Source organism: Myzus persicae, unplaced genomic scaffold, assembly GCF_001856785.1.
Source record: "Myzus persicae strain clone G006 unplaced genomic scaffold, MPER_G0061.0, whole genome shotgun sequence".
Lineage (NCBI taxonomy): Eukaryota > Metazoa > Arthropoda > Insecta > Hemiptera > Aphididae > Myzus > Myzus persicae.
Genome location: NW_019103909.1, coordinates 174,750 through 196,704, shown reverse-complemented (window position 1 = coordinate 196,704; position 21,955 = coordinate 174,750). Strand labels below are relative to the sequence as shown.

The 21,955-nt window shown below is 28.7% G+C and overlaps 1 protein-coding gene across 2 annotated transcripts in view; it reads left to right on the top strand.

Moving 5' to 3' along the window:
* The window catches only part of LOC111036167 (elongation of very long chain fatty acids protein AAEL008004), a 37,698-nt gene extending 16,911 nt beyond the window's left edge, over positions 1-20,787 (top strand). Inside the window, exons 1-9 of one of the 2 annotated variants that reach the window (XM_022318094.1) lie at positions 1,935-2,206; positions 3,703-3,838; positions 9,208-9,398; positions 13,405-13,485; positions 13,704-13,760; positions 14,395-14,500; positions 15,954-16,090; positions 16,187-16,372; positions 19,542-20,787. In XM_022318094.1, the coding sequence (XP_022173786.1) occupies positions 3,778-3,838; positions 9,208-9,398; positions 13,405-13,485; positions 13,704-13,760; positions 14,395-14,500; positions 15,954-16,090; positions 16,187-16,372; positions 19,542-19,658 (936 nt within the window). In that variant the 5' untranslated portion in view covers positions 1,935-2,206; positions 3,703-3,777 and the 3' untranslated portion in view covers positions 19,659-20,787. Of the gene's footprint in view, positions 1-1,934; positions 2,207-3,702; positions 3,839-9,207; positions 9,399-13,404; positions 13,486-13,703; positions 13,761-14,394; positions 14,501-15,953; positions 16,091-16,186; positions 16,373-19,541 lie in introns of those variants that run through there. The other variant, XM_022318095.1, reaches the window with a different exon arrangement.
* The last annotated feature ends 1,168 nt before the right edge of the window (positions 20,788-21,955 follow it).

Below are 21,955 nucleotides of genomic sequence, written 5' to 3'. Positions count from 1 at the left end.
TTTCGCTAATTTATCATTTATTGAAAGTATGAAAGCGTAGTATACTCAAATAAACTTATAAGCAGTTACCATTAATTTCTTCAACAAATATTGTTGAGTTCAAATTATCGCTGGATTCAAAAATAACTAAACAGTTATTAATTATTTTGTATCAAACAATTTCATGGCAATTTACTTTGAAAATGTGCATGCATAAAATTTTAATTACATTTTCAATTAAACAATATAATTGTCCGCTTGTTTATATATGCACGATATATTATAATAGTTTTAATTTATTTTGAGTTATTATTAGCATTTAAATATAAATAACTTGGTAAATATTATTTTAAATCTTAACGTCTAACAAAAAACATTACAGTTAAAAAATGATTCTGAAGAGAGCTCAAGTTAACCAAAAATGGTCAAGATTTTAAAATCTTGTCAGGCATGGGAGTTTATTTATATTTTTCTACCACTTTTTTTCAAAGACGAAAACTACGTATCTGTGAACTACCCCCCTCCACCCTGATTTGTCAAATCGATTAAAAAAATTGACCAATTTTGTATTTTGTACCTTGTTCATAAGCTAAGAACCAAAAAAATTGGTAAATAATTGCCAAAAAATTGTAAAATTCACCAAATAACAAATTAATTATTTGAAAAATATTGACACATTCATTTTATCATATAGACTGAGTTGGAACTACGTGAATTACCCCCCCCCCTGAAATGTAGGGCCAACCTAACAGATATGAAATATAGATAATTATATATTTACTTACTTAATAATGTACGATTACCATTAATATTATTATTATACAAGTGTACTTATCAAAAGTAATAGTAAGAAAAAAATTTAGAAAAAAAACTGAGGTATGTAAATTACTATAGATAATTATTAACAAAAATATATTTTAATACCGGTATGCTATGATTTGACGTCAAAGCAAGTATATTTTAACGAATGATTCACAATTTAGTCATGTTTATCTCAGACTAATATTTTGATAAAATATCAATGGGAATATTATTTTTATTTGTGGTTTGGTTCTAATCGGGGTTCTAATTATTAAAATTGTACTTAATATTAAATGAAGAATTTAATTTAAATCATATTGTGTAGGTGCTAGGTACCTTAATTGTGATGGGTTATACTTTATCATATAGAAATAATAAGAATGTGTATGGAAACATGTAGTTTTTTTAAAAACTTGTCATTATTGTTATATAATAATTATTAACTTGTGTGTAGACGATGTTCATGGCACGAATGAAATGTATGTATTTAATAACAGAGGAATAACTCCACCTTCCTACAAAAAAGGTCTGAAAAATTGTTATTCACCAAGTATATCCCATTATATATGTATACAGTTGGTGGTGTTTATTTTAAAAGTCGTATTGCTATAATTATTATAGTGTTATATGTATTTACTATTTATATATATTTTTTGTTTTAATTCTGCATCAGCAGCAGCGTTTATATTTACTGCGGTCGTTCGTCAATAGGTGGAGCGGTGCGGTTTCTCTCTTGCTCTCCGTCTTCCCCGGTCATCGTCTATATTATAAAACGAGCAAATCGTTGAGAAGCAGTAAGGACAACCCTTTGAGTTGGAAGAAAAAAACGATGAAGAGGATAATAATAATAATAATAAAAATGTGACTTTATACATAATAAAACATACATAAGCCGGTGCCGCGAAGGATTTTTACACGGTTTCCGTCCCCTCTCACTGGCTGGTCGCTCTCATTATCTTTCTCTCTCACTCTCTCCCGGGCCGACGCACACTACTTGCTATCTAAAAAAGGCCAGTAGTAGTTGGAGTTATCTCGTCCGGTCACCGCCGCGTCACACTCTCCCACTCCCACACATACACGCGCGCGCCGCCTCTGACGACGACGACGACACGGTCTCGGAATCGCCGACGCCGCCGCCGCCGCATAGTGGTCTTATAATAATCGTCCGCGGTATCGGTCCAGTCAACCGCGTGGCTTTCGTGCGTATTGTTCGACGTTACCGTCGCCGCCGTCGCCGCCGTCGTCGTCGCGTAAAGTGACATGAAACACGTCCGAAAATCAAAATAAATATATAAATACCTATATTTCTGATACGATATCAGAGAGGTACCTAGCGTTACACAGCGGCCGCCACCGGACTACTATACTAGTGTTTCGGAATAATATTGGTTACCGTGGAATTTTTTTTTTAATTTTATGAGATAAGGTACAGTCTTATTTTAAAATTTTTTTTTATTTTGCTTATGCCATAGTAAATTTTGGTTCCTCGATTGCCTCTATAGATTATAGCAGGTATCCGGACATCGGGATTGCCGCCGTGTGTTCTGTCTTGGCGGATTCGACTATTGTTCTTTCTTGTTTTAGAAATAATTAGATTTTTTTAATTATTTAGCAATAATACTCTACCTGTGTGTACATTTCGTCTCCCTCCCCCGCTCGGTGACATCCGCGTACACGTCTCTGGCTGATGAACCGGCAACGTTTGCGAGTTGAATTATGTATAATATGCTCTCTCGTTGGTTGCGGTGGTGGTGGCGATGGTGGTGTACGTGGGTCGAATCACAATTATTATATTACATTCGATTTTAAAGACGGCTGTATTATACCTATATAATATGAAAAACATGCGCGTGCGAAATGCATCGCCCGTGGTTGACGGCGGGTGTTTTGACGCGTCGCCGTGACGTCACTGTCATGGACGGCGGCGAATAGCACGTGCAGTCGCAACAGCAGTTGTGGTTCTTAACGCTCTTTTTAAAACTATAAATTATTTTACAAAATATTATGTTATTAGTTAGTTACGTGTAACGTACGTTTAGCGTGACGAAAACTTACAAGTTTGTTCATTTTTTTTCATTTCAATCTTAAAACTTGTTGGAACAGTGGTAGGATAAATTATTGTTCACAACTTGTGATATAAAATTATCGTTGCAGCGGGTAAAACTTAGGTTAGCTTTTTCGTCGAACCTTTGTATTAAACGTAGAATCTAGGTGAAAATCAATCGACCTACCTATATTATTAAGTCATAACCCCGTCACGGCGACGTACACAAATACACGCACAAATAATACAATACAATATTATATTATAATAATAACTAATATGGCTTCTTTACGTAACCCAAAGAACTTTTATATTTCCTTACGAATTCTGAATCGGCGAAGAGCGTTTTATGCTCTACAGCCGCTTGTGACCGTGATGATAACATTTTCAGTTTACATATTAGTATAATCGTTATAATATAATATATAATATGCTATTTCGACTTTACAATGTACGAATACGTAAATATGGGTTTGCTTACAATATAGGGAAGTCAACACTATGCCTATATTTAACAATATTACTATACCTACAAGATTAACAAACCATCGTAGAACTTAAATTATTATTATTATTAGTTACTCGTTTATTTATAAATGTATAAAAAAAATTGTTCTAGTGTTTATTACAGTATCGTACCTGTCCTTCCTGTTTATAATATTATATTTTACCCTGTACGCGGTTTTCCTGGTTCAGGCATCTTGTTATCATATCGCGTCGAATACCTGTTTTTTTTTTGTTTATTACGTGAGTTTGTTCAGTTTGCTTGGACGAATCGACTTATACACCGTTGTTGTTTTTTTTCTTTTCCCGCCATGTAAACGTTTGTTGTTGTATATACACATAATATTAATATGTCTTTTTTCTTTTTATTTCAGTACCTACATACAGGGACAACTACTACAGTCACCGAACAGATCTTAAAGAAAATATAACAATTAAAAAAAAAAAAAATGGCACAACTAGTCTTAAACTTTATCGACAGTTACCACGACATAATGGACAACAAAAGTGGTTAGTACTTTTATTATATTAAGTATTTTTTTCATTTAACGGTATCAACTTTCGATTTCGGTATTACGTCAAAAAAAATCTTAATTCTAAAGGAATTATGTTATACCGGCAGAACAGGTGGATAGATGTAGGTACCTATAGGAAGTGCGATTACTACTATGTAATCGGTGAGGACAAAAATTTTGCTTGGAGAAAGGTGTAGATGTAGGTCATTAAGTAATATTTTTCTAACGAATGTATGTTTAAATTATTCTAATAAACGCTATTTTTCAGCAGTTCGGTGTATCTAAAAGTTTTCAAAATTTAAGTGACAATATAAATCGATTGGGGGGAGGAGGGAGTAAGTAGTCGTTATTAAGGTTTCCGATTATGTGAAAATCGTTAAAATGCATAAAATGTATAGTATGTGCGAACGCGATCGAATGCATTTCTGTTAGTCATTCTTAGTTGTTGCTTGTATTAATATTATTAAAACTATTGTATTTCTAAATTGTATTATTTAAACACTGAAATATGATGATGGACCCTTCAGGGTCGATTATGATAAATAATACACATTGCATCATAATTCATAAGTATTATGTAAAGTCTTTAGTATGGCTCATGTTTGTCTTGCAACCCTATAGAATAAACGCTATGTTATAACAAATCATTGTATAGGTAGTTCTTATATTAGGTATTATATGTTGGTTTTGTACGCTTACATATATCGTAGAAAGTGCACGGTATCTACCAGTTATATACCATTCACGACAGCTCCAGCTGTTATCGGCATTCTGGTTTCTATTGTACATGCCATAAAATTCCTTCCCGAATCTTGAAAACATCCTTATATTCTAAATTTCAAAACAAATCTTTTATCGGGTTTTTTTGCCTCTGTTCCTGTTTGTTTGTTTTTTTTTTTTTGTTCGCTTCCGAATGCTCTAATGCACCCAATATAATATAAGTATTGTGGTATGATTTTAAATCGTATCATTCCCAATAAAATATATTCTTTGTTTTCTTTTATTTAGTCACACATATACAAAAATAAAATATACCTACCTATTGGAAAATATTTTTTTTTATTATTCTTTCCCTGGGATTTTAAATAAATTCCTTTTGCATATTTGCAGGGGTAGATGATTTGACTTTGACATGCGTCACGTTCTAAATTAAATTACTATTAATTTTTAAAAGCTTATAATAATGACTGTATTTATTTTAATACCTATTGTTTTTAAATTTGGTTTTGCTAAGTTCTTTTATAAAATTTCATTTTCCAAAATTGTTGAATTATTATTATTTATTTTATTTTATTTTAATTTAATTTAACTATCTTAGTTAAGTTAGTAGTTATAAGGCAAGAAGTACGTTGTCAGTTGAGTTCGATGCTTAGTTAGTGTGGTGTGAAACGGTAACAATAAAAAATATAATTTTTAACAAAATAACAACTATAGGTAACCGTATATATTACATACCCGAGGCATAATTAATAATGAGTACTAATTATTTTCAAAACAGTCATAATACATTAATGCAAATTTAGTTTAAAGGCCGGAAGATACATAGGTCCAAATACGTTTATACGTTCTTTTCCTATGTGCTAAACATACATTTATATCCGGCCTTTAATAACAGTTACTGTTGTAATAATATAAAACCTTATTAAAATGTTGAATTATGTTTTGTGAAAATAATAATTTTTATTTCACGTGTGATAAATTATTTTTTACTTGGCTATCGTAAATTCACTACATATTTTTTGGGTACTGCTAGAAAATGTATTCCCTGTAGTATTTTTGTTTTGTTTAGTATATTATATTCAGAGTAAACAACATTTTTTTTTTTTTTGGCCATCTGTTTTTCTGTATTATAGCTATTTGATATAACAGGCGATCCACCCTGTATAATATGAACCATGCATGCTGACTTATTTCATTGTAAGACATTTTCGTTATTGGAAAAATCAAATTTATATATAAACCAAAATAATTGTATGGTTAAAAGTAATGAGACTATTTTCTAACAAAATAAATGAAAATTATTCGTAACAAAAAAAAAAAAAAAAAAAATAAAACACATTCATAATTTAACTGGTTGGCTAAACATAAATCCATTAATTTGTATAACATTTATATGTTAGATAATTCACAAATAAATATTATTCGTAACAAAAAAAAAAAAAAAACATTTAAATGTGTAATATATTTTGGATACCTAGTTATATTACATCAAGTATTAGGTATATATTTTTATATTATTATATAATTTTAATGGTTATTTAATTATATTTTTATTACTTGTCTAACTTTTTAACTCATCGTTATTAAATTAACTATATAAATTATAGCTTATATATTAGCTTATTATAAATTTAGCAGATACATTGTGCGAAATATACCTAAAATAAAACAGTATAAAATATATCCATTACTAAATATACAAAGACAAAAATAAGTTAAACCTTTATTTTGACTTAATATATCAACATAGTAAAAGAAAAATATTATGTACAAATCATAATTAATTTGTGGTTTAATAAAATAGTTTTTTTTAGTTATTACACTTTTTTTTTACTGCGAAATAATTTAAAAAATATTTAAATAAATAAGTAAGTATAAGAAAGTACGGTGGTACAATTATTGGGCAATTTTTTAACAATACATATCTTACATCATTTAAAATATAATTAAATTATAAAACAATATTAAAAAATAAAAAACATACGACCTAATTCAATGATAAATTGCACACGAATAACGATTCTGAGCGGAGACGGTCTGTCAACCTATATTTCTGAGAATATTGATATTGTTATTGGTAATTTATTTTGCTGATAAATTCGTATTTATATTATATACAGGTAGTACTAATTATTATACCAATATTTTATTATATTATTAACTTATAAGTCAATAACAACGTAGTACTTTCGCCAACGGTGTGTATAAAGTCATGGGACAAATAGCTTAATATTAATCTAAATATTTTGTAATAAATAACCATATTATACTTACGAAGTGGTGAAAAGGTTTAAGCCCTTAAGAATAATATTTTTGACTGAGCCTTAAAATGTTTATCAACACCAATAAATAAAACTTAAGAGTAGAACGTTTCAAATGTCTTTAAATAACCCAAAAATAGCAAAAACATTTTGAAATTGAAATCATGTTCTTAAATAGACATTAGTCCCTTTAAATTATTAGTATTTGCTATTTTCTAATTTCCCAATTAATTTAGTTTTTGTAGGTACTCTATATAGCTAAGTTTGAACTATTCATATTTGGTTTCAATCTATTTATTACTTTTCTAATCACTTATTTAGTATCTAGGTCTACTTATAACTTATTATTATACTAAAAAAAAAATCCGCAGTAATAATTAACATACTTGCCTAATTCCCGATGGTAGCAAATTAACTAGGCCCACTAACTAATATTATTTTGATAAAATTCAAAATATCAATGTAATATTTTGGGGCACTGCCCCACTTTTTCCTTTGATAAAGATATGCTACTGGCCTAATCGCAATGTTTAAAATTTAGTTTATCTCATTTTTACTCATACAATGTTAGTACAAATAATTATTTCTGTATTGTATCCTTGAATATTATAGGTAGTGATTTCATTTAGTATTTATATTTATTTAAAGGACATCTCAATCAGTACCAGTTATATTTAAAGTAGTTAAAAATCACCTACTATTATACTGATATCCTCTAGATTGTTAAGAGATAATAAATTTAAATAGGTAATAACCCACAAAATTATATAGTTCTATTGAGTAAAATAAATAAGGATTAACTTTAACAATACATTAAAATGTTATGAATAATAACTAAAATCAATATGTTCAAATTTGATACGATAATATTGTACTTCAAATTATTTTGAGCATAGCTCGATAATTATTATAACAATACGCATATCATTAATAACCCAAGTTAAATATGTTTTAAAGACGTTAAAAATGTGTTTTTACTTTAACTAGAGTAGAACAAAGTTACATCTAAAACATTTGATTTAATTTTTAAGTTTATTCTGTGATTAGTTAAAATTGGAAATAAAAAAATTAAATTTGGGCACTGAATAAAAATAATATGTTGAGCATCCCGCTACTCTGGTCTGAGCCAATGAGTCCTATATAGCGTCGAAAGTCAGTTATTGACTCCGTCCGACGTCTATTATTATAATAACTAGAAAAAAAAATTAAAAATGTTCTTTATTTTTTTTAGAAATAACGTTTAATATTGTAATTTACAATCCATACTAATAATCAAGCCAGGAAAATATGTGATGATATAATATAGATATTATTATTAAGTATTTCCTGTATAACACATTACGCATCACCTTTTGCTGCAAGGCCTTCTGTCCTAAATTAAAGATCATGAACTATTAGAATAAATAATTTTAATATATACACTGGTATTTATTACTGCATTAATGGAAATGTTTATTTATGTGTTGTATGATTATTATGCACGCAAAATGAAGATTTTATATTACCGCCTGAATAATATTTGATTTTAGTAAAGTTGATTTTTGTTTTTTAACTTTTGGTGTTACAGTTGTTCAGTTTACATTATATAGTATACATGTAAACATGATCATCAGCTATTGGCTCTAACCCTTAAATAGAAACATTTTGTAACCAAAAGTTGAATGCATCGGAGGGCACCAACTTGTTAGTTGTAGATATACTTGTATGCCATACCACAACATGTATCAACAAATATAAATAATAATCAACATTTTATCTTATTTTTTTAATATTTGTATCATTTAAATCTATTCTTTCACGATGAGTATTTAAAATTATTAGTTATTGGGTGTTTTTTATTCTTAACACAGAATATATTCACATTGTTTGTGGTGAAATCATGGCTGATTATTTATAATGTACTTATGTACGACTACTATTTTAATATTAATCATTGCATTATATTGTACTTAAAAATAATTTGACACACTAATGATAATAATATATTTTTGGAACATTGGAGGTCTTAAATTTATAACTTTATATTTAATATAAAAATATATTTATGTAACAGTATAGTATATATTTACTTATATTTTGTTGTTTTCAATATTTTATAAATTACTAATTATATTATTAACTATTAACTAGTACAATTTAACTTTATTTAGTAAATAGTTAAATAAAGCTATCTTTCATTTGCTTTAAGAATGTAATAATATACCTAGGTACTCCTTGTAGTCTAGAAAAAAAAATATGGTTTACTGTGTATTACACATTCCTACCCCGTCTTTCGTTTTATAGTGTGTTTTCTATTTACGGACTTATAACGTTATGAATCTAAAAAATACCATTTACTATTCACGTATTTCACGAATTTTAATTTTACGTTTTTCTATTTCAGATCCCAGAGTAAACGACTGGCCGATGTTGTCCAGTCCATTCCCGACGCTGTTTATTTGTCTATTCTATGGTTACTTTGCCAAGACGCTCGGACCAAGACTGATGGAAAACCGAAAACCTTTTCAACTTAGAAAAGTTCTCATAGTTTATAATGCAATACAAACGATGTTCAGCGCTTGGATATTTTATGAAGTAAGTACAAATTGCCGGCCACGTGCACTTTTTGCCAATTACTAAATATTGTAGATAGATTATGTGATAGGAATTTAGTAATACGTAAATTATAATTCAAACGTGTGTTTGTGTCATTTGCGTTTCCGCGTTCAGTTTCCTCGTTTTGAATCTTGTCTTCATGATGCAATAGAAAACAATCAACAATATTATTTTTAACCGTCCTTTTGAGCTGCAACTTCGTGCGCCCATGTAAATATTTAGGATAGTTAAATTAAAATATTTTTTCGGGTATTATACTCTGTGTACTTTAAAAAAAAAAAAATAGACGTTTGTAGATAACTTGCAATTATTGTTGTCCACTGAATATATTTATGCAACTAGAACGTCGTTGCACGTTATGACTTTTAACGCTTCTGTAAAGTAAGGCTATGACGTCTTTCAGTTGAGCTATAATAATGATTATATTGTTATATTATTAAAAACAAACAACTATGATCTTTGTTTTCTCTTTAAATTTGGACTAATCAAATCTCTGGAACAGCCGGATGGTTAACCCTGTGATACTCGGGTAAATTAGCGTTGGTTAATTTGTTTTCCTATATTTAGATGAAATTTTAAAAGCGATGATAGATAATAATAGATGGTAGTACCTAAGTACAATTAATTATTAGGTATCAACTGTAGTTATGTGTTAAAAAAATAGTTTGATTTACCTATATAATGTAAGTACTATATGTAAGTTGTACCTAATGATTTTTTTTATTTAAGCATCACGCTTCGTTCTTTGTTATAATTAATATTGTTTTTTCAATGGAAATTAATTATAACTATAACCATGCATAAATTAATATAGAAAATACTAATTTGTATGTGAATTTAAAAAAAAAACAGTTGAAGAGATAATTTTATTCATTAAGCATCATATAATATCTTAGATGCCATTAGGTTAACTTATTTAATTAGGTCATACGAAAAGCTTTGGTGCATTGTATATGGGTGCTGAATGATTAGGTGATGACCATTAATTCTGCAGTGTGTCCGTGTTTACAGATGTTTTTTATGTAATTTTCTTTATTTTTGTGCGAGTCTATTTGGGTTTGGTATTACTGGCCGTTAGAGTTTATGGACAATTATTTCTTCAGTGTTATTTTAATTTCCAACCGTTGTCTATTATTTTATCTGTTTAAAAAATGGATATAAAGTAATACTTAACTCAATACATCTAGTCGATTTAATGTGCTATTATAAATCTATTTAACTGCTATTTTTTTCTTTGAAGAAATTATAAATTATAATACCTATTGCTAAATCTTTTACAAATACACATATTTATATTTTCTTATCATAATATTTTTTTTAAACCTTTCAAAATATGTATATAGATAGGTACTGATATTTATATGTCAATTAATAAATTGATAATTTATTTTATTCGCACGTTAAAAGTTGATGGACAAATGTTAACAAAATATAGATTTATCACAATTAACGAAAATTAAATTATGAACTCTCATTAAAATGTATCTAAAAAATACTTTTAAAAACTGGGAAAATAGAAGTTCCAACCGTTGTTGGTTATCATTTTACTTTATGTTACCATTTAGATACATTTTTATAAGTAGTAAAAATGAATTTAAATAATTATTTATTTGTTACCTAGTTTTTTTATCTTATTTTGAGAATACAATTTTTCTTTTCAATGTTTTGTTCTTCGGCCTTGATACCTATTATCTAATTAATAATTCTATTATACTAATATATAAATAAAATATATACAAATAATAAATAATAATATTACTATATAAACGTTAAACATCATGACAATATTTTTTACTATTTGAATTATTTGTTAAGATTTTTTAGTTTTTAAATTAACTATTAATTTTAATAAATTACAAAAATACAGATCATGCCATAATTATCTTAACCTTGATTAATGTTAAATTAATTTTTTTATTTTTGTGCAATATCGGAAATACATTTTACCTACTACCTATAAGCTTGTTTTCTTAAATTAAACAACTGTAGGTAGGTATTTACTTTTTTATGTTAACCCCGATGACATTCATCTGTAGTACCTTCATACAAGTTAGAATTGATTAATGTACTTTAATCATATTAAAATTCCTTGTTTTACAACTAAAATATAAGAATATTGTTTTACGCAAGGTTAAATACTAGAGTATATCAACTGCATTAATCGATCGTCATAATATATCGTCGTAGCACAGTTACATTTTAATACATTGAGATTCGTATTTTGAATTTATAATATTTCGATGGTATTAAAAAATATATCAAAGTCATAATCCAACATTTAAATTCATTAGTTTCTATATACTACGCTTATAATATTGCGTACCTAATTATAGATATCAACTTTTCAGTAATTTTGTTTGCAATATTCAAAATTTGAAATTTTATTTAAGTTATAGATATGATTAGGTACTGTAATTAACTAAGTTGCTTATGTGCTTTAAAAAAATTTATTTTAATCTCAAATTCACAAAAATCTAAATAATGTTAGTTCTTTTAAATACACTCCAATAACAGTTATATATTCTACAGTATATTGTTTAAAATTTAAAAGAGATTATATTTCAATGAACCTCGCAGCACTATCATATCAATAATATTATATAAACTACTAAACGATGTTTAACAATATAGTTAGTTGAATAAATTAATACTGACACGTTATACGTTTCAATCGCAGATAAAGTTATTTGTAAACGTGTAACAACATAAGTCAATAGTTATAGGTACTAATGTTAAAATAGTTCTTCTTTTAAACACTTAAAGTTTATTTATTTCTTAAGTGTTTAGAATACAATATTAATGCGTACTATTTAGTTCAATTTTACATAAATCATTCAATCACTAACACTTATTTCTGAAATTATTCAATATCCTTTAGTGTACCTACTTGCGTACTTTCTGTAATTAATCAAACTTCTTTAAAGGGTATTTATATTTTCGTGTGGAACCAGCATCTTCCTACTTATATAATAAACTGTGTAGGTATTTATTTAGCTTTTTTGCTAATTGATTTATGGAGTTGTTATAATAGTTATAGGCCGTATTTGAGATTACTCGGCGTACTACTTTTATTAGGACTGTTATATGGCGCATTTACACGTTGGGGTCGAAATGTGTATTATTTAGCTGTATTTTTAAGTACAGTTTGGCAAACGTATATATACCGTGATTAGGCTGAAATTCAATTGGCTGATTCTTCAGTATTGTTTTAGATGACGGCGTATATATTTGTAATCAATCTGTAAACGCGTGTATATTTGACCCAAATTTATTCTTTGTCCATTATAGTGGTATTTTTATTTATTTTTTAATAAATTAATGATATTTGATAATGATATAATAGCTTATAATAATTTAAATTGTACTTGGCTACATAAAATATGTATTTAGTAGACAATACAAAAAAATTTCATGAGCTTACATTATCAAAAAAAAATTAATGATAATAATATTTATATTAAGATGTATAATAATATATTATTATACATTTTACTGATGTGTTTTAAAATGTAATATTTTGATTGTAATATGTATATTATACCTGTATGTATTTGCATATAGTTAATAAATATATAATAATAGCTAAATCGAATTTTTTTGTTAAATCGAGTAATACAATTCGAAATAGAAATGAGTTTAATTTATCTATATCTTCCTTGAAATTCGAATTACTGAGACTCGACTGTAGTATAAATTATAATATAGGTTAGGTACCTATGTGGTGTGCGCCCGGCATATCATAAACGTTCATCGGGTCATGATACCCAATTCGGCCTTGCCTAAATTACTATTTTTTTTCTAATATATCATACTATCGTTTTTGTCAATTATGATAATTTTTGCTTTTTTTGTGAAAATCTACCATAACCGTTTTGAAAGCCGAGCCGAAGACATGTATCAATATAATATTTATATGCTAAACCTAGCATAAACTATAGCATAAAAAATATGCTTCTAATTCAAAAATAATGTTTTGTTTCCTCAGTATATGATGAGCGGCTGGGGAGGATCGTACAGTCTAAAATGTCAGCCGGTTGACTATTCCTATAGTCCGATGGCCTTGCGAGTGAGTATTATATAATACCTACATTATTATATCAATATACTATAAACTTTGTATTTTTGATTTGTTATTATATATTTTGTTAACGAATCATAGTAGTGTACCGCTTTGCAACTGTCTAGGTTCTACTGACGTCTACTGATGATATGATAAAATAATACAATTATAATAATATTATGCTATTTTGTTGCTATAATATGCTCTTGTCTTTATATTTCTAGATGGCCCAAACTTGCTGGTGGTATTATATTTCTAAATTCACAGAATTTTTCGATACGGTAAGTCTTTCTAGCAGTGACTGTTTAATATAATATATTATTTTATCATTATTATTATAATTGTGTGTTGTACTCGCAGGTGGGTGGTGTGGCGGCGGGTAGGTGGGTTATAGAAATGGCATTGTGTTCACGAATATCGCGGGTGGTCAGCGTATTACAAAATATTTCACGATATACCCTGAAACTGTGTAGGTATATATATATATATATTAAATATAGTTGGGTCGGGGTGCCTGAAAATAACTGGCCGCGTAGAAATAATTCACAGACGTCGTGTATATAATACCATAATATATATTAACGGTGGCGGCGTGTAGCGGGGAAGAAAAACAAAATCGATCGACCAATGTCACACGAGCTTTCGTGTTATTTTCGTATAACTCAATGCTATTGCCTTCTCTATTATATACATTGTAAAAGGATGGTGGTGGGGGTGGGGGTACGTTTTTGGTCTATATACATATATATTGCATTGTGTTGGGGTACCGCAGCTATTGTGTGCATAATATATATTAGGTAATTTTCGTAACTACTACACAATAATAATAATAATTTTATATTTTACCTACCTATTTAACTTCGTATGATATAATTAACAAAAACCGTATCGTTTTCGCTTTGTTTTTTTTTCCAGTTGTTTTTTATACTTAGGAAGAAGAACCAACAAGTGTCGACGTTGCATGTCATCCACCATGGATGCATGCCGATGAGCGTCTGGATGGGAATGAAATTCGCCCCCGGTTTGTCAACATATATCATATTTATATTACTTAAGTGCCAATTTTTTTTTTTATTACAACTATTGAATATTTATACATGGTGATATCAACCGTAATTTAGCGTGGACAGAGACAACCGATCGTACCTATATGTTATTTTTGGAATTCTAACTATATATAGTTGAATTTAGTTAAATGTATTCAACTGCCCTTGTTTTAGATAATTTTTAATATTCTATATCGTAACTGTGCTCAATACTCATGAACTGAAATTTGCCAAAAAATAATAATTGTACTTGTAAAATTAAAAAATAATACATGATGAAAAATATTTAATCAATTTTTGAATTGCGTTGACCCGGGAATGAACCTTTCCACCCTCTTTGATGATACACTATAGACAGTAGCATATTTATAAATTTCTCGCCTAATCCTATTCCCCTATTCCTAATCACACGATGAGCTAATACTGATATGAAACTGTATTTGAATATATTTTGGTATATACATCATAATTAAATCTTAACCGTATGTGACGTTTGTAGACATTAATTAACTTAAACCCAATAATATAATCATTGAATCATATATATGTTCATTATAAATTATCTTATTAAAATATATAATACGATATAAGTAATGGTCTTACCATAAAATATAGTAATATTATGGATTCAACTATAAAATAATATAGAAAAAAATATCACTTAAATTTATTTGTACCTGTCCAAATTAGTCAATAGCGTATTAAACTTTTAAAGTGGCAACTATTAAATATCTAATATTTTCAAATAAAATAGCTGTAAATATTCACAGCTAAAATATGATCAAGATTAATATCTAAACTATTTTTTTCTTGCTCGCATGTGTATTGTCTATCCATACTAAACAGTAATCCGTTTAAATGGGTATACTAATTTGAAAAGTTAGTTTCATGTTTTTTTAATACGATTTAATAGGTATTCACAAAATACTTATAACAGCAAGTGGCTCCCCTTAAAATGGGAAACCTATTCTTTGAGCAACATTTTTTTCCGATGACTTAATCTCTAAATAGTTTGAAAATATAAACATTTATTAATTCAATAGTGGATATTCTGATATCTATAAACTTCAATATTTTTTGAAAAGTATTCTAGCTGCTTCTGGTTATGGTATTAAAAATATTAAAATATAAGATTTTCGCAATTATCTGTCGTCATAAATAATTAATAGTCGACAAATCCTCGCCACATATATACAAGTGTTCTAACCGACCAAACCCTCCCCACCGTTAAAAACTTTCTAAAAACATCTCAAACAATTATTTTAAATGTTACAAATGGATCACTCTTTTGGTATATAAGTACACTGTATACAGCCACGTAAACGAAATAAAATGTCGAGAGGGGCCACCCAAAACCTCTGTATCTTATTTGTGTACATATTATAATATGTGTAATTAATATTTTTAAATTTTTTTAAAATCATATAGGCGGCCACAGCACTTTCTTCGCGTTGCTCAACACGTTCGTGCACATCGTTATGTACTTCTACTACATGGTGTCGGCGATGGGACCTAAGTACCAAAAATACATTTGGTGGAAGAAGTATCTCACCTCATTCCAGATGGTATGACTTTATATCCACTACAAATTAAAATAAATTACAATTTATTGTGGTGATCGTTAATCGAAATTTGTTTTTCCTCTATATATATATTTACAGCTCCAGTTTGTGTGCATTTTCGTCCACCAGTTCCAACTTTTGTTCCGCGAATGCAACTACCCGAAGAGTTTCATGGTTTGGATAGGCCTGCATGGCGTCATGTTCTTGTTCCTGTTCTCAGACTTCTACAAATCCAAATACACTAGTGACGGTAAACGGAGACCTGCAAACGACGGAGCTTGTATGGTATGTTGTGTAATTATTAAAACAAATAATACAATAGTACTAGGTCATGTAAATTGGATGCGAACTGATGGGGACGAATTATAAAGAGCCCTTGTAATTTCAACTGTTTCTACGCTCTATTGACCTTAAGGATGTCATTTTTATGACGTTGAAAATATTTGTATCGATCTCTTAGTCACTTTTTATTTATCCCCAAGGACTCCCGGTCGCGCGCTTGTGCTATACGTTTCACTAAATGTCACGGAAAAAGTATATATAATTGACTCGTCTGAATTCTTATGTTAAGTATACTGAACTGTATTTCAGTCTTATCCTTATGTCGATTGTTATTGTGTACCTTTGTGCAATGACATATTTGACCATAATTTCCCAGAGGATAGAGAAAATAATGAATTTTTATACTTATACAAATTATTTAGTATAGAAATGGATAGGTTTAATTCTTTTTTTAATATTCTAAATCAATAACATTTTCTTTTCTTAAGTTTGCAGCAATTGAGAGGAGCATAATGAAGCCAACACAAAATATAAATTATATAGACATTGCCCACAATAATTTGTGATATCAATCATTTGTAGTGATTATGATTGTCCCTCAGAATGAAGTACCTACCTCTTATTTGGTTTAAGATACAATAGTTAATCGGTTTAGAGGTGGCCACTTTTATTGTCGAAATCTTAATCCTAATGTAATTTTAATTACCAAATGATATATTTTGACGGAAATGCAACCAAATTAAAAATATTTGCGTTATTATGATGAAAATAAAAAATAAAAATCGCAATATTGCTTTCTTCAATTCTTTAATAATTTCCCCTTCTTCCCCCTCAATTACACCCCTGGCAATATACAATATATGTATAAGCTATATCTACGAGAACAAAACAAAAAGAATTAACCCTCTTATAGTGCCTTTTTATTACTGCAAAATATTATAATGGTGTATGTTGTTTTCTAATACCTATATAATATAAGTATTATACCTAAACGGATTTTTCCCTCTTCCGAATTTTTAAGTTTTTCTCCTTCAATTGAATCGAATTTTTTATTTAAAGCGACCGGTCTAGTTTTAGAAATTGCAACTACTGCAGTCGTCGTTATCCGACTTTAGGCGTATGTCCGCGGTATCGATGTTAATAATATTATGCTGAAATCATGAACCCAGCGTCATACAACACCATACCTATACTATGTTATTTTTATATGTTCAGAATTATAAAAGACTAATTGAGCGGCACTCATAAACGTGAACATTATGACATAAAAAAACTGGTATAAATTATTAGTAAATTATTTTGACATTTAAACGAGTTTAATGTGTAGTAAAAGTTCATATTGTTAAATTTCGTTGAAACAAAATATATAATAATAATTGTATTGTCTTTGATTTATTCTATTTTTTTAATTGGGCAGCATATTATACATATTATACCTACTTCATATTTTCATGACTATATTGATTTCGTTTAATCCATGTTGTATGTAATATGTATACAATTATATACTTAACTTAAATTTGTTTAATCGAATTTATTGTCATTCCATATTATATGTTCGTTATATTTTGGTGGCTTAAAAGATTCTAAATATAAAAATCAAAAACAGCCATGTCGATCTCTGTTATAATGTTGAATATTGTACCAGCTGATGCAGTTTCAGCGATTCGAAGCTTACATTATTTACAATTACCGCTAACTTAAATATACTCTAAATATGTTATAGGTGGGTACGCGGATGTATAATATATAAATATATTTAATTTGTATAGAACATATTCAAATGTGTGTCTAATCGAGTATTTTAATTCGAAAAGCCGATGCAGTATATTATATATAGACTTGTCGAGCATTATAACTTATTCAGTATATTACGTAAACATACGTTATGCCAACATTGACTTTTGTTTTTGAATATAAATTACATATATATGCTCGGCGGTCGTCCCCGCCGAATCCACACGTATACTTACTATACGTTTTATATTATATATGCCACCGCACCTAAACTCTTAAAGGATTTCGGTATATACATGTATATATGTAGTCGTCTGCGTATATACTTCAGACTTCTTAAAAGCCCGAACTTTAAGATTTATAGATTTTACGTTCGGGGGTAGAAAAACAACGCTTGCGCTATTATTTATTTTATTTATATTGACATATTGTATATAGAGAATAAATATACATGTACCTATTATATATCATAATTCATAAGCGTTGTATATGCGGGCGGAATTGCAGTTTTCTCGATAAATACGAATGTATAAATTGGTGTGTGTGTGGAATGTTAGTAATTGCACCTTTCTGTGGCTTTTGTCATGTACACATGATACCGTTACTTGCGATATCAAAAGGCGCGTTCTATAATGTAAAATCATATAAATAATACTATATTATGTAATGTAGAAAACATTTTTGGAACGAAACATATTTAAACTCTTAACGATTGTGCATACAATAATAAAATATTTTGATACCAAATTCTAGAAAGAAAATTGACATTCTACTAAACATTCGCCCCCCCCCCCAAAAAAAAAAAAAATGTATATACTATGAAACATAGAGCTACAACTTAAAATGAATTAAAATCTACGTTCGAGGATCACAATTTTAGTCAACTTTTACCCGATATATTTTTATACTTCATCTGACAATTTTTGGTGACTAAAATATATGCGCATGTCTACGCAGAAAAAAAGCTATCTCGTTTGGTTTTATAAAACGTTTTACACCCCCCCACACACACACACACACACACACACACACACACAAAATCTGCTCTGAAACAACATCTATTTTGAATAATTCTATATAAGAAAAATACATCAACTATAAGTACCCAGTCGAGTTGGAAGAGAACTGCATTTTATAGCATGTGTTAAATAATGTAACTAGTAGGTAACTACATATTTAGCTCTTATATATTGGTTAGAAAACAGTCAAATTTTATGAGAAAAAAATAATGACTACCTACTTAGTACTACTGACTTGCAGGCTTATTAATAATAAGTTATTATATAATCGTCTAACTCGTTAACGCCAGCCTTGATGTGGCGTTAATAATATTATAATCATTCGGGCTTATATATACATTTATTGTTTATGTACTAACCGTTGTGTATGTACCTTTATGGCTGTATATACATGTATAATCGTTGTTGTTTTACAGCCGGTGGAGGGAGCGAGTTACAGCAAGTGTTCCTCCAACGAACACGACAACGTCGTGTACTATTCGAACGGCATCGTCAACGGTTTCAAAACGACTGAAGACGCCAAAACCAAATAGTGATGGGCCGATACGATTAAACGTTCCTAATCGAATAGAGGAGAACAGCTGGCGGATATATGACACAATCACCAATAATATAAAGCACACTCAAAACAAAATAAAAATATTGAAACACAATATATAATTATATAAAAATTATTGAAAATGAATTATTTGAAGAAAAAAAATGTCCATATAATTAACTAAAAAAATATTTAAACGAAAAAAAAAATTTAAAAAAACGAAAAAATGTTTATATGAAGCAGTAAAACTTGGACTTATACGCTGATCGTCTGAGGTGTACATGTAACAACAAATCTAATACGTATAAACAAACATAACTAAACTAAAACAATAATATATATGGTATGTATAATATGCATATTATGTACGATACTGTATATTATGCGTATAAACATAAAATATTTGATTCTTTAGATTCAATATCCATTTAGATTTTCAATTTTAATGTAGCGCATTTTTTTTTTTATATATACGAATTTGTAATTAACGGTTTTTTCATTATTGGAACCCAGTATTATTCGCGAATTGGTGTGAAAACGTGTGCAATGCTTGAAGTACTTATATATATTGTTATCGGTAGGTAAATTTCGGGGGATGGGTATAAGTATATTGTGTAAGTATAGTACATCGAATAACATTTTTTTTTTAATTATTAACTCGTACACTTCGTAATAATATATATTATATACTTAACGTTCGAATTATATATACCCATCCCGATGGAATTTTCTCTCTTGTTTTCACTCGAAATATAACTAATACGAATCAATAAACTACACAATATTATATTGTATAAATATATTAAAAACGAATAAGATAAAACGGAGGAACAGTACAAACGATATTAAATACACTAATTAGGTAGAGTTATTTTGGAATTGTGTTACCTTTCGTATATAGATTATGTTATTATGATAATTTTAAATTTTTAAATTTATATTTTTTTCCTTGTTCCCATATATTGTTGTGTACAATATGTAATACATACGGCAACGAAAAATATAAATGTAGAACTCTCTAAGTATAACCTTATATATAGTGTCAACAATGTATATGTATGTAGATTGTAAGAACGTGAGGCCATCGTACTTTTCTGAATCAGCGTGTTTTTTGTTTTTTTTTTACAATTTTAGTCATATATTATATATATATACTTTCTTTTTTAATTTTTGTTTTTTTTGTATGGCTATTAATAAATACAAAAAAGATTTTATGTTTGAATATCTTTTTAACTTTTTGATATATAAGTGTATTTATTTAAAATGAAATTAAAAAAAAAAAAAAAAATTGTAAATCAAAAAAAATTGTTATTTTGCAAAATATAGAATTTTGAAAAAAAATTGTCTGTTTATTTGATTACTATTTCGTGTGGACGGTTATTATTTTGATTCGTATGCAATATAAAATATGTATTGGGTAATACCTATAAAACATAATACGTATGGTGTTTGTTCGATATTGGAGAAAAACTCAAGTGTTCCTTACTGGAATATTACGTTTATGGGTTTGCACCGGAAAAGAAAATCTCGCCAAAACAAAAAACGTGTACCACCAACTATATTACACCGATGTATCTATTTCAATTACCATGATACATTGGTACAGGTACCTCGTTTAATACCGGCTGCAGAGATTTGTTCAGGTATTAATGTATTATACAGGCGAGCCAACTGCAGCATAATACATGACAATATGCTAATACAAATGCAATGTAATATTTTGTTTATATTTTAGCGGGACACGATCGAACACACTTTTAATATTATCGATCCGCAAAAATAATATCATCGTCGCCCGGCGTAGGTGATCATAAAAAAAATATGTGTACAAAGCTGATGGCGAGTACCAAGCGTACCTATATACATCGTCGAATTACGAAACGTCGGTGTTGGATAACGAGTGAACTTCCGGCGTTTGTGGTGGGGGGGAGTGACTGAGCGGCGACGACATGGTGATATTATAATAATGTGTACAAACTACAAACGAACGGCATTGACGACTCGGTTGTCGAGTGTACGGCAGCTGCTGCAGCCGCCGCATTTATCGTATCTTGTAGTTCATCTTCGTCGATTGTGTGTGAATATTGAATATAGGTGCATTTAACAACGGCGAGAAGGACGTATTATACGCATAAATAGTTCGACTCGTATTTTGTGACTATAATATTATATTTTGTATTTTTCTAATCCTATAAATTATAATACATAATATTGTTATGGTCCATGTGTGGGTAGGTACATATTTTATGATCATCAAAGATATAAGGCATAATCTACTGCTGAAAACATGAT